This window comes from Hyperolius riggenbachi, chromosome 8 (assembly GCF_040937935.1).
Source record: "Hyperolius riggenbachi isolate aHypRig1 chromosome 8, aHypRig1.pri, whole genome shotgun sequence".
Lineage (NCBI taxonomy): Eukaryota > Metazoa > Chordata > Amphibia > Anura > Hyperoliidae > Hyperolius > Hyperolius riggenbachi.
In genome coordinates this window covers 9870129-9884138 of record NC_090653.1, presented here as the reverse complement: position 1 = coordinate 9884138, position 14010 = coordinate 9870129, and the positions used below count along the sequence as shown (strand labels likewise).

The 14010-nt window shown below is 47.6% G+C and overlaps 1 protein-coding gene across 2 annotated transcripts in view; it reads right to left on the bottom strand.

Annotated features, from left to right (window-relative positions):
* The window catches only part of LOC137528025 (xaa-Pro aminopeptidase 2-like), a 90078-nt gene that overhangs the window by 68789 nt on the left and 7279 nt on the right, over positions 1 to 14010 (bottom strand). For both annotated transcript variants that reach the window (XM_068249244.1, XM_068249245.1), the window contains exons 3-6: positions 13145 to 13215; positions 11757 to 11867; positions 9986 to 10049; positions 9438 to 9542 (exon numbers count right to left, since the gene is read on the bottom strand). In XM_068249244.1, coding sequence (XP_068105345.1) covers positions 9438 to 9542; positions 9986 to 10049; positions 11757 to 11867; positions 13145 to 13215 — 351 coding nt within the window. The remainder of the gene's footprint in view (positions 1 to 9437; positions 9543 to 9985; positions 10050 to 11756; positions 11868 to 13144; positions 13216 to 14010) is intronic.

Genomic DNA, 14010 nt, shown 5'->3' with positions numbered 1-14010 from the left:
CTGCATCCATACACAAGTCTGAGTCAGAGCTATAAGGCTGCATCCATACACAAGTCTGAGTCAGGGCTATAAGGCTGCATCCATACACAAGTCTGAGTCAGAGCTATAAGGCTGCATCCATACACAAGTCTGAGTCAGAACTATAAGGCTGCATCCATACACAAGTCTGAGTCAGGGCTATAAGGCTGCATCCATACACAAGTCTGAGTCAGGGCTATAAGGCTACAACCATACACAAGTCTGAGTCAGGGCTATAAGGCTGCAACCATACACAAGTCTGAGTCAGAACTATAAGGCTGCAACCATACACAAGTCTGAGTCAGGGCTACGATGCTGCAACCATACACAAGTCTGAGTCAGGGTTATAAGGCTACAACCATACACAAGTCTGAGTCAGAACTATAAGGCTGCAACCATACACAAGTCTGAGTCAGGGCTATAAGGCTGCAACCATACACAAGTCTGAGTCAGGGCTATAAGGCTGCAACCATACACAAGTCTGAGTCAGGGCTACGATGCTGCAACCATACACAAGTCTGAGTCAGGGCTATAAGGCTGCAACCATACACAAGTCTGAGTCAGAACTATAAGGCTGCAACCATACACAAGTCTGAGTCAGGGCTATAAGGCTGCAACCATACACAAGTTTGAGTCAGGGCTACGATGCTGCAACCATACACAAGTCTGAGTCAGGGCTATAAGGCTGCAACCATACACAAGTCTGAGTCAGGGCTATAAGGCTGCAACCATACACAAGTCTGAGTCAGAACTATAAGTCTGCAACCATACACAAGTCTGAGTCAGGGTTATAAGGCTGCAACCATACACAAGTCTGAGTCAGGGCTACGATGCTGCAACCATACACAAGTCTGAGTCAGGGCTATAAGGCTGCCACCATACACGAGTCTGAGTCAGGGCTAAGATGCTGCAACCATACACAAGTCTGAGTCAGGGCTATAAGGCTGCAACCATACACAAGTCTGAGTCAGGGCTACGATGCTGCAACCATACACAAGTCTGAGTCAGGGCTATAAGGCTGCAACCATACACAAGTCTGAGTCAGGGCTATAAGGCTGCATCCATACACAAGTCTGAGTCAGGGCTATAAGGCTGCAACCATGCACAAGTCTGAGTCAGGGCTATAAGGCTGCAACCATACACAAGTCTGAGTCAGGGCTACGATGCTGCAACCATACACAAGTCTGAGTCAGGGTTATAAGGCTGCAACCATACACAAGTCTGAGTCAGGGCTATAAGGCTGCAACCATACACAAGTCTGAGTCAGGGCTATAAGGCTGCAACCATACACAAGTCTGAGTCAGGGCTATAAGGCTGCAACCATACACAAGTCTGAGTCAGGGCTATAAGGCTGCAACCATACACAAGTCTGAGTCAGGGCTATAAGGCTGCAACCATACACAAGTCTGAGTCAGGGCTGTAAGGCTGCAACCATACACAAGTCTGAGTCAGAACTATAAGTCTGCAACCATACACAAGTCTGAGTCAGGGCTATAAGGCTGCAACCATACACAAGTCTGAGTCAGGGCTATAAGGCTGCAACCATACACAAGTCTGAGTCAGGGCTATAAGGCTGCAACCATACACAAGTCTGAGTCAGGGCTATAAGGCTGCAACCATACACAAGTCTGAGTCAGAACTATAAGTCTGCAACCATACACAAGTCTGAGTCAGGGCTATAAGGCTGCAACCATACACAAGTCTGACTCAGGGCTATAAGGCTGCAACCATACACAAGTCTGAGTCAGGGCTATAAGGCTGCAACCATACACAAGTCTGAGTCAGAACTATAAGTCTGCAACCATACACAAGTCTGAGTCAGGGTTATAAGGCTGCAACCATACACAAGTCTGAGTCAGGGCTATAAGGCTGCAACCATACGCAAGTCTGAGTCAGGGCTACGATGCTGCAACCATACACAAGTCTGAGTCAGGGCTATAAGGCTGCAACCAACCATACACAAGTCTGAGTCAGGGCTATAAGGCTGCAACCATACACAAGTCTGAGTCAGGGCTATAAGGCTGCAACCATACACAAGTCTGAGTCAGGGCTATAAGGCTGCAACCATACACAAGTCTGAGTCAGGGCTATAAGGCTGCAACCATACACAAGTCTGAGTCAGAACTAAAAGTCTGCAACCATACACAAGTCTGAGTCAGGGCTATAAGGCTGCAACCATACACAAGTCTGAGTCAGGGCTATAAGGCTGCAACCATACACAAGTCTGAGTCAGGGCTATAAGGCTGCAACCATACACAAGTCTGAGTCAGAACTATAAGTCTGCAACCATACACAAGTCTGAGTCAGGGTTATAAGGCTGCAACCATACACAAGTCTGAGTCAGGGCTATAAGGCTGCAACCATACACAAGTCTGAGTCAGAACTATAAGTCTGCAACCATACACAAGTCTGAGTCAGGGCTATAAGGCTGCAACCATACACAAGTCTGAGTCAGGGTTATAAGACTGCCACCATAAACAAGTCTGAGTCAGAACTATAAGGCTGCAACCATACACAAGTCTAAATCAGGGCTATAAGGCTGCAACCATACACAAGTCTGAGTCAGGGCTATAAGGCTGCAACCATACACAAGTCTGAGTCAGGGCTATAAGGCTGCAACCATACACAAGTCTGAGTCAGGGCTATAAGGCTGCAACCATACACAAGTCTGAGTCAGTGCCGGGCTCTTCATGGGGCACTAAACTATGGGACCAGTGGAGTGGAAATAGAGGATGCAGAAGTAGCGACCGCACCAGGGCTGCCAGACCAGAGGGGCGCACTAGAGGCCTTTCTTCAACAGCTTCATTAGCTATTTATTGCTTCTTACTGGTAATGACCACCTATTTGCCTCACCAGCCTACATCTCTCTGACACTGCAGCTCTCCCCTCCCCTGCTTACATCTTTGACACTGCAGCTGTCCCCTCCCCTGCTTACACCTCTCTGACACTGCAGCTGTCCCCTCCCCTGCTTACACCTCTCTGACACTGGAGCTGTCCCCTCCCCTGCTTACACCTCTCTGACACTGCAGCTGTCCCTCCCCTGCTTACACCTCTCTGACACTAAAACTGTCCCCTCCCTTGCTTACACCTCTCTGACACTGCAGCTATCCCCTCCCCTGCTTACATCTCTGACACTGCAGCTGTCTCTTCCCCTGCTTACACGTCTGACACTGCAGCTGTCCCCTTCCCTGTTTACACCTCTCTGACACTGCAACTGTCCCCTCCCCCGCTTACACCTCTCTGACACTGCAGCTGTCCCCTTCTCTGTTTATACCTCTCTGACACTGCAGCTGTCCCCTCCCCTGCTTACACCTCTGACACTGCAGCTGTCCCCTCCCCTGCTTACATCTCTGACACTGCAGCTGTCCCCTCCCCTGCTTACACCTCTCTGACACTGCAGCTGTCCCCTCCCCTGCTTACATCTCTGACACTGCAGCTGTCTCCTCCCCTGCTTCCACCTCTCTGACACTGCAGCTGTCCCCTCCCTTACTTACACCTCTCTGACACTGCAGCTGTCCCCTTCCCTGGTTACACCTCTGACACTGCAGCTGTCCCCTCCCTTGCTTACACCTCTCTGACACTGCAACTGTCCCCTTCCCTGTTTACACCTCTCTGACACTCAGGGCCGGATTTGTACTTCTTACCGCCCAAGGCCGACTATTACCAGCCGCCCCAATCGAAACCGTATCCTACCACCTCTCTCCACACACACCCAAAAAACTTTGGGCCGATGGTGTCCACTATTGGGGCTAGTGCCGAGGTCTCCATGGCAACGTGAAGTGAATCAATCACGTCACATGGGGGAACTGGTCAATCAAGCGATCTACAGGTGATGGGCGTGGTGGGAGCCATCCACCAGACACACATAGTCAAAAGTGGCTCACAATTGGACATTGGGTGGGGTCAGCAACACGTAAAAGTGAGTCCTGTACCCACTGCTGTCTCCAGGTAACAGCGCTGGCCATCAATAATTAAGAAATGGGTACTGTAAGAGGCTGCTTTCTGTATTCTGTACTATTTGCTGGTGCTGCCCCTGGTCCTTTCATCCCCCACACCAAGTGCGGGGGACCCGGCCTTCTGTAACTGCCTGCAGCTGCTAATCATTGGACAAGGTCTGGCTTTTTGCTAGTCACACACTGTTCACAAACGTTTGGTTAACGCGGACTGCAGCTGCCTGTAGCACAGCACAGGCAAATGCCAGCTGGTACTAATAGTGTAGTTATCCTGATCACTTTTATTTGTTTGGACACTTGCAAATAATGCCCTGCAAATAATGCCCACTGTCTGCAGGCCGCCCCTTGTTTATCTGGTGCCCTAGGCCATGGCCTATGTGCCTGTCACGGACGGTTGCGGGGCCGCAGGCGCGTCCTGGAACCGCCCGTGAAGAAAAAAAGCGATCGCACTCGATTCCCTGCATCGATTACGCTTCAAATCGATACAATCTGGATTGAGTGTGTAGGGGCAGCTGAAGTCCTTTTCTTAGCAGAGAGAGAGCACCATCCTAAAGGCTGGATGGCTCTTTTGATATGCTAATGAGCCTGAGCCTAATCTGCCCCGGAGAGTCCCTGGCTTCAAGCTGTGCTGATGGCCCATCCATCAGGTATAAGGTGACAAGCACCATGGCAGAAGCAATCTAGTTGGGGGGAAGCCAGACCCACTGGCTCCCTCCCAGCAGGGGAGGTGACACCTAGCTGGCTGCTCCAAACTTCAAAGAGCCTTTGCCTGGGAATAACCTGAGTCTCATAGCATATCCATAACTTCCCAGATCTGTCATATTTCTGGGGTTCCTGAGATGGCAGCTTCGCCAAACGTGGGGGAAGTGTAGCATGAGCCCCGGTGCTGGTTCTGAGGAAGTTTCAGAACATTCTGAGGTAAGGACTGCCAGTTAGGCAGTTTGAAAATGCCCTGATGATACCACAGGGGTCCCACCCCTCATGTCTGGTATCAGGGCGCTGGGTAAATCGAGACAGACCTGAAAATGTTAATAAATCGGCCCTGACCTGTACGGTTCTGTGAGATAGAGCCCATATATGGGTAGATATGATTTCTAGCCCCCAGGACAAGGGGAGGGCTCATCTCATCTTCTAAGGGGGTGTATGGCTCCCCGCCCTCACTCCCTCCTACTGAAGCAGGGGCATAAGAATGGCAGAGGACCCAAACTCAGTGTCCTCCACCCTGAAAACACCTTGAACTCATCAGGTGCCAGCTTGAGGATATGCTGGCATCCACCTGGTCTGAACTCTGAACTCTGATTGAAACCCAGAACTCTGTTTTTCCCACAAAAAGGACATCTTTCCAGGAACTAAGTATTTTTCTCCCTTCTTTTATTTTTTATACTGGCTATTACTGTCTTAATAATTGTGATTTTAATAATTGTCTGAATATATTAATTATTTATATTGCGTGAATAAACGACTTTCTCCAAGTCATTCACTGTCCGCTACCCTGCTTATCAGCACACGCAGAACTGATCCCGGGTCTCTGGAGATACGCTACTGTTTGTTTGTTGTTGGCTAGACAGAATACCGTGTGTTTAACCGTTTTATTCACAGGACTAGTCAGTCAGTTAGTGGGCTCCACGGTCCCATGGTAACTGCGGTGGTGGCAGTTTACTCTGAACCAGTGGGTGAAGTTGTAATCACCCGTGTCTCACAGGCTCCCTTCTGAGTTGTCTGCGGCTAATTCTTAACGGTTCCTGCGCATTGACTGCGACCAGAGTTCGCACGATCTGTGCGCTGGCACCGTTTAGAGGGCTAAGTGCGGTCAGCCACTAGGGCTCCTGTGACAGTGCCCTTGCCAGAAATCCGGCCATGCTGACACTACAGCTGTCACCTCTCTTGCTTACACCTTTCTGACACTGCAGCTGTCCCCTCCCCTGCTTACACCTTTTTGACACTGCAGCTGTCCCCTCCCCTGCTTACACCTCTCTGACACTGCAGCTGTCCCCTTCCCTGGTTACACCTCTGACACTGCAGCTGTCCCCTCCCTTGCTTACACCTCTCTGACACTGCAACTGTCCCCTTCCCTGTTTACACCTCTCTGACACTACAGCTGTCAGCTCTCTTGCTTACACCTTTCTGACACTGCAGCTGTTCCCTCCCCTGCTTACACCTCTCTGACATTGCAGCTGTACTTTGCAGGTTTTGGTCTCCATATCACTTGTTATGTATAGAGCACTTGAGGGGGCCCAATGTAAAACTCGCACAGGGGCCCAGTGCTTCTAAGCTACATTACTGTATGGGACCTACTTATAAAGGAGGGGAGAGCAATAAAGAAATAATCAGCTCTTCTGAGGGGTGGGGGATAAGGATGGTCAGAAATGCCGATTTCCGTTACCACGATATACCAACGGTAAAAAGATTTCTGATTTCCTAAAATGTATTGGGTTTTTACTAAATTCGTAACATTTTGCAGATGACCATCATTTTTGTGGACATCCACAAAATATTACGGATTCTGTAAAAAGCAATACTTTACTCTGTGATATACTTGTAAACAGTTCATTGTCTAAATACTTACGAACTCAGAATTCTACCAATAAAAGAAAGCAGAATTTTTAAAACTGAAATCAGATTGCCGCGGTAATTATAGGCCAATCAAAAGACTTTTTGCATGGTTGTCACATTTTCGCAGTAAATCACCGCATTCTATGATTGGTTCAATGCTACCGAGTAATTCCGATTGTCCGCATTTTCATGGTAAATTGGAAAACAGAAAATCGGAAATACTCTGTAGTATTGGACCAATCAAAGAATGCAGTGATTTACAGGGAAAATCAGAAAACCTTGGAAATTTCAGACCAATCATAAGACTCGAAAATACTCGGTAGTATCCGGGTCTTTCTGGCCTATAATTACCGCAGCAATCCTCTTTTCGCTTTAAACATTCTACACTCTCTGATTGGTTGAATGCTTTCCAGGGCTGTGATTGGCCTAAAATTACCGAGTTGTGTTAAATCGGATTTCCACGGAAATCCAATTTTCCGACATCGATTTTCAATTTTTCAAGTCGAAAAGCCGTTTTTCCATCAGAAAGTCAGAAATGTCTGTTCCAGCGGAAAATTCAGACCATCCCTAGTGGTGGAGACTGGAGAGACCGTGGAGACATTGTTTCTATAAAACACACACTAAACCGTAATAACTCATATCACGGGCGTTTTCGCATGCATTTTCGCGTTTGCACGTGATTGTGAATTTGCGTGTGCAAACACGAGTTTTTGTGTGGAAACACAAATTTTCACGCTAAAACGATATCGTTTTCGCATGAAAATTTGCGTTTGGGCGCACAAAAACTGCCGTGATATGAGTTATCACCGTTGAATCAAGCCCATATTCTGGTCATCATATATTCTGATGTGAGAGGTTCGCATGCTCCTTAGCCGGTCATGGGACACGCATACGCATAAAGGCGCCTGGAAAATTGGGCGCAGAGTTAGGCCGATAGTAAAATATTGGTAATTAAAGGGAATCTGAAGTGAAAATAAACGTATGATAATGATTTGTATGTGTAGTACAGCTAAGAAATACAACATTAGTAGCACAGATAAGAGTCTCATATTGTTTCCAGTACAGGAAGAGTTAAATGGACCCTGAGCAGTAGCTGGAATAAAAAAATGTCACTTACCTTGGGCCTCCTCCAGCCCACCGTAGCCCGTGAGGTCCCCCGGCGTTCTCCTGGCTCCTGTCCATGGTCCGTTACCGGCAACACCCGGAGCGGGTGTCGGGCAACTTTTCCTGTATCTTGACGCTCATCGTCATCATGCTGCCCGCTATGCGTCATCACGACGGCCGGAGTGACAGGTCTGCACATGCGCGGTTTAGAGTTAGAAAACCGCGCATGCGCAGACCTGTCAGGCCGTCTGCCGTGATGACACGTAGCAGCCAGCGTGATGACAACGAGCATCAAGATCCAGGAAGAGTCGCCCGACACCTGGCCCGGGTGTAGTCGGTAAAGGGAGCCGCCGGCGGGACACGGACAGGAGCCAGGAGGACGCCGGGGGACCTCGCGGCCTACGGAGGGCTGGAGGAGGCCCAAAGTAGGTGATTTTTTTTATTCTAGCTACTACTCAGGGTCCCTTTAAGAAACGTCAGTTGTTATTTATGCAAAAGACCTTCTTTGAGCTCCACAACTTTATAAAGTCATGGACAGCACTGTCTTTTGAAGCTCTTATCTCAAATGTCTCTCATTGTTTCTTCTTTGTTTATGGTCTTTCTGCAGAGAAAAGTTTAAAGGGTCATTAGGCTGTTCCTTGAATGATTGATTAATTATCCGTACTACACAACCAATTCATTATATCATGAGCTTTTTTTCACTTTAAATACCAATATTTTACTATGACCAAACCTAACCCTGCTCTCACACAGAGCCCTTCCCCCCACACCTAACCCTTAATCACCGTCCCACACAAACTACCTACCTAATGCCTAACCCCCTCCCCCCCGTGCAACCTAACGCCTAACCCTTAAATACCTCCCCCCCCCCCCCGCACAAACTACCTACCTAATGTCTAACCCTTACCCCCCCCCCCCCCCCCCCCGCCCACAAACTTCCTACATAACACCTAACCCTTTAACCACCGCCCCACACAAACTGCCTACCTAAACCTACCTAAACAACACCCCCCCCTCCCCACAAACTAGCTACCTAAGGACCCATTTTCACCAGCCGTGGTACTATGCAATGATCCACGGCGAAAACCCCTCATCCACGGCAAAAACCCCTCACAAATTCTCATGCGTCGTCATACGCACCTAAAAATACCGGCATTTGGGCGCCCGCAGTGTCCGATATATAGCGGCTGCTGTACCAGATGCAGATGAGAAACTTTTGGGCAAAGCTGGGAGGAGCTTCAGCTTCATTAACCCATTAGCAGCTTCAATAGAGTTATCTATGATAATGTATTTATGATAAGTGCTCTGCTTTTGACCTCAGCTGGCAGAACTGGTTGTGCTGTACATTCTTGGTATGCTTTGATCTCTCTCTGCTAGCTGAAAACATGGGAAATGAAAGCAGAAATCCTCTGTTATTGTCTCACACTGCCCCCTAGTGACAAGTGGCCATAATTACACATTGCAGCAGTACTAATTAGTAGCAAGGGAATATAACAAATAAGAAATAAAAAATGTGCCGAGATAAATTGGCCTGGAGCACTTGCCAGCCTCTAAATAAATTGGCTGCTATAGGGTTAAAGTGACTCAAGATAATAAGACAAAATCAAAATGACAAATGACGTTGAGCTCATGGTAATCACACACATATTGCCTTTTCTGGTCGCTTTTGCTCGAGTCTGCTAGACCTCTTTTATACCCAACATATCCCATTCATTTCAATTGATTTGTGGCAGATATTAGCATCACTTTGAATGCTATGCCTCCGCAGTCCACATGTGATAATGGCATAATATTATAGCATTGACTGACCAGACTTCTGTAATTCCCAGTTACAATCCATCTGGCGCTCGGCCTGCAGCCAATAGCGGCTGTCGGTGAATACGGCCGCTCTGGTCAGGGTCACGGCAGCAACACCTAAAACGACAACAATTGCTGTGACACAATTCACTCAATACACATCACTTATATATACCTTTTGTTTGCAAAATTCAAAACGGACAATTTAGGAAAGTTTCACTATTCTCGTACTCACTGCTTTCTCCAAGCATCCAATCACACGCGAGGAAAGAAAGTCTATTTCACTTTCCCATATAATGCTGATAAAGTCTTTTCTATACAGTTCAAGTAATTTAACCATCTGCATTTCACAGAAACAACTCTGATCACTCACTAGAAAATCTCTGCTTCCTGTGCAATACATTTGTCGTTTATAGAAATTTCATGTTTAATCGCATTCAATTTCTAAATGAGTTGTGTAATGCAAAAACACACTATTACTTTTTTTTTATGACAGTAGAATTTCACCTTAAAGGAACAGCACCTGTAGTTTATTTTGTCAGAGAATTCGGGATGGTTACCTGACCCTCCTGTGAACCCCGTCAGCCATTGTCTTCGTTTTTCCCGGTTTGCTGAGTACTCGCCCTGCATATGACATACAGAGAGAGGTTAAAGTGTGACTCTGACTGAAACAGCCCTTATCTTCCCAGGAAGTCTCCCGATGCACCCCGGTCAATCTCTACCTTCCTTCTGAGGTGTCTTTTCCAGCCACACCACTGCAGAGCTCAAGACAGAGCTCTTTTTGCCATACGGCACTACTGACCTTGCGAAATGCACTGTGTGATCCTGTTCATTTTAAAATGATTTTAACTAATTTATTATTTTTGAGTACCTACATCTAACTTCACTGCAATGTCTTCTGGACATTTCCATGACATCTTCAGGGCAAGCCCCCAAGGCCCCATGCTATGGGGGACTTCAGGGCTGGGACTATGGGAATTCTAAGAGGGTAGCAGATCTGTCAATCTAATCCTTCCCGTACATTCCACAGTAAGGATTGGTGTGGAAGGGGCAGGAAGTGGAGCCATTTTGGAAAACATGGCTGGAGAGTGTCACCCCGGAGGCATCATGGCTTACACAGAAGTGGCGGTGGAGGAGGAGAAGACACCAGCGGAGGAAGGTAGATGAGGAATGGAGATCATTGGTAGACTTCCTGGAGAGACAAGTATGCTGTATCTATTTATGAGAGATTATGTCCCCCTATATCCAAAGCACAGGTTTAATCATGGCTCCCCATCATTGCCACATAACACCAAAGCTTCGCCCACTCCACTGGCTACCCATAAAATAGGAGCATCCATTTCAAAATTGGCCTGATAACATTCAAATCCCTACACAACCTAGGCCTGGATACCTGAAGTATTTTCTGCATGTGCATCATGCCTTCCACACCCTCATATCAAAAAGGATCCAATAACCTGACCACACCCAGAGTCCAACTAAAAACCTTTGGAGCCAGAGCTTTCTGTCATGCTGCCCCTACCCTGTGGAATGCCTTGCCAAACTTCATCAATACAGCTCCAACCCTGGACTGAAAAGCCACCTATTCAGTCTGGCCTTTATGATCATATAACTTTTCAATCCATCATTATAGACTGATCCGAGACAAGCTTATGCACTTTGGGTCTTACGGGAGAAAAGTGCTTTACAAATGTTTCGTTGTTGTATATCCAGAGAAGAAACCAAAGTAACTTCAGTCTGGCCACAACTTTATGTGTTCTGCAGGATGTTTTGTCACATGTACAGAGCTGCTTCTGCTTTGGTAATTAACTGAAAAAGTTTATTAAGGTGGCCATACACTTATAGATTTTCAGCAGATTCGACCATCAGATAGATTTCTGTCAGATGTCAAGTGGAATCTGACAGGATTCTATCTGATGTGTGCCACACACTAGGAACAGATTTCCAATAGATTTCAGAATGAAATCTATTGGAAATCGTTCTAAACGCATTATTGGACCATTAGATGCAATGGAACTCTATGTGGGCCATCGATCTGCTGCCAGCAGCAGATCAACCTAGATTTTACATCCAGTTAGATAGATCAAATCGAAATTGGACACAAAATGATTGGCTAATTCTATAGAATCAATTTCTGATCGATCGATTGATGGCTGAAATCGACCAGTGTATGGGCCTCTTTAGTGAGAGTGACAAACCATCTGTTAGAACCTAGGAACACCAGGCTGCCCCATGTGTGACTCAGTATCTGGGACACGCTATGTCCTATCCGCTATACATGCCAGGCCCTGGGGGGGGGGGGGGGGGAGACACACATAGAGCCGCTCTCACCAGGTGGGAATCCGTGGACGGGACGATGTAAGCGCTGATATTGTATTTCCTCATCTCCTGGCGAAGTCTGTTCAGGTCTTCAGTGGAAATCTTCACAGTATTGGGGAGATACTGGAAGCAAAAATCAATTATACAGATAGTGAGGTTCATGGGCAAAATAATAATAACAATAGTAATAATGGTAATGGCCACAAACACTGTTGCAAATAGAAGCAAAAGGGGTTGAGAAGAAGACTCGGCATTGAGGAGACAGTAGGTGGAGCTATTATCTAGGTGTGGCCTGGGCGATTGTGGGTGGAGATACAATAGTGATGTAATGCCCTAGGCCAGGGATGTTCTGACTTTTTAGGCAAAGGACCTATTCGCTGTTCTCAAGTGCTAGGGGGCCGAACCAGCAAAGTTAAACATAATCTTTGCTGATTGCCGTTAGGTACACTATGCCTGTGACATTTTGTCAAATAAAATATATATACCGTGTGCTGTTGGCACAGTGGCAGCTGCTAATCAGTGGCTGTTCCTGCTTCTGGCCCCTGCAGGTGACACTGCAGCTATGGCCTCCGGGCCGCATGGAATTAACAACTGTAGAAAGCTTTGGGGGCCACCAGAAATGGCTCGACTGGGCCACATTTGGCACTGGGCCGGACTTTGGACATGTCTGCCCTAGGGGAAGGCATAGTGTGACTGGGCCCTGGAGTAGAGAGTAACAGCAAGCGTCAGAGGTGTACGAGCTTTCGTGGCACATTTTAAACAGATGCTGGCTCCATGATTTGTAGTCACTTCCCTGAATCACGTAACTATATTGCAGGGGGACTACGGGGCAGAACTATCACGGCTGCTGTTTTTATATATCTTGCGCGCGCAGCTACATTACTCTGTATGTTCCCGTCCTCATCCCTGCTGGCTGCGTTTCTCAGCGTCCCAGCAATAGGTAATGGCATGTGCTGGATCACAGAGGAGAGGCGCCCCGTGAGGATGAACACGGGAGTGCACAGAGAAATGGAGCTGCTACACTTCGGGTCCCAGAGACCACAATAGAGTGGGGGGTAGACCTGGCGGGGGGCCTGGCAGTCGGCTCGGGGGCCCTGGAGGTTGGTTTGACAGCAATGAGGGGTCACCTAATCCCACTCGGAATGGGGGGTGCAGAATAATGTTGCCAAGGGGCCCAATTATAACTAGAACTGGTCCTGCCTGCTGGAGGAGAAAGCTGCTACTGACCCAACATGGCTGGCTGCCCCCTGGCCATTATTCAAGGTGTAAGTGATGGCTCATTGGTCCTTCTAATCACCGGAACCATGACTGATGACAACCCCTGCTCGCTGCCCGCACATATCCCGGGACCCTAAGAATGAGGCCACCACTATAGTCAGGCATGAACACAAACATCTCACCGGGGGATTCATGCCGCAGTTTCTGACGGTCGGGTCTTGGCGAGAATCTCTGGGAATACCAGCAGAGTGACCTGCAACAAAATACATTGGGTCAAAAAACTTTTTTCATAAGCCAAAAACTTCCTTAAGGGCTCGTTTCCACTACTGCGGTGCAGAATCGCCTGGATTCCACCGCTGACGAAATCGCATGCGGATGCGATTCCGCATGCGTTTTTGCTGCGATTTCGCGTGCGATTTTGCATAGGTAAGGGTATATGCAAATTTAACCATGTCACTGCCTGTGTGGATTTACATTTGTACCTATGCGAATTCGCATGCGAATTCGTGGCAAAAACGCAGGCAATTTCCCTATTAAATACATTGCCTGTGATTCGCCTGCATTCCACACGCAGGCGAATTCTGCGGGGTCTACCGTGCATAAAAATCCTGCACATAAAAACGCAAATGAAAACTGACAAGTGGAAACAGTCCCATCCACTTGTATTGCCTATGCGAATCCGCATGCGTTGTCTGCATGCGGATTCGCGCTAGTGGAAACGGGCCCTACAAGAGCCAGTGAGAAGTATGCTTTCATGGCTGATAGCAGAGGGCAGATGAAGATACAAGATAACTTCTGATGGCCCGGCGTTGCCCGGTTATGTATTTGGCTGGTGTTGGGTCTGCTATTCTTTTTTCTAATCCTAACACACAATGGGCTTGATTCACAAAAGAGTGCTGTTAGCACGGCCGTTTTCGCGTGAATTTTCGCATAGCGTGCGATCGCGAATTTTCACGCGAAGCGATAACGTTTTTGCGCACAAACGCGAATTGTCGCGCGGAAACGATATCGATTTCGCGGGAAAATTCGCGTTTGCGTGCGAAAAACT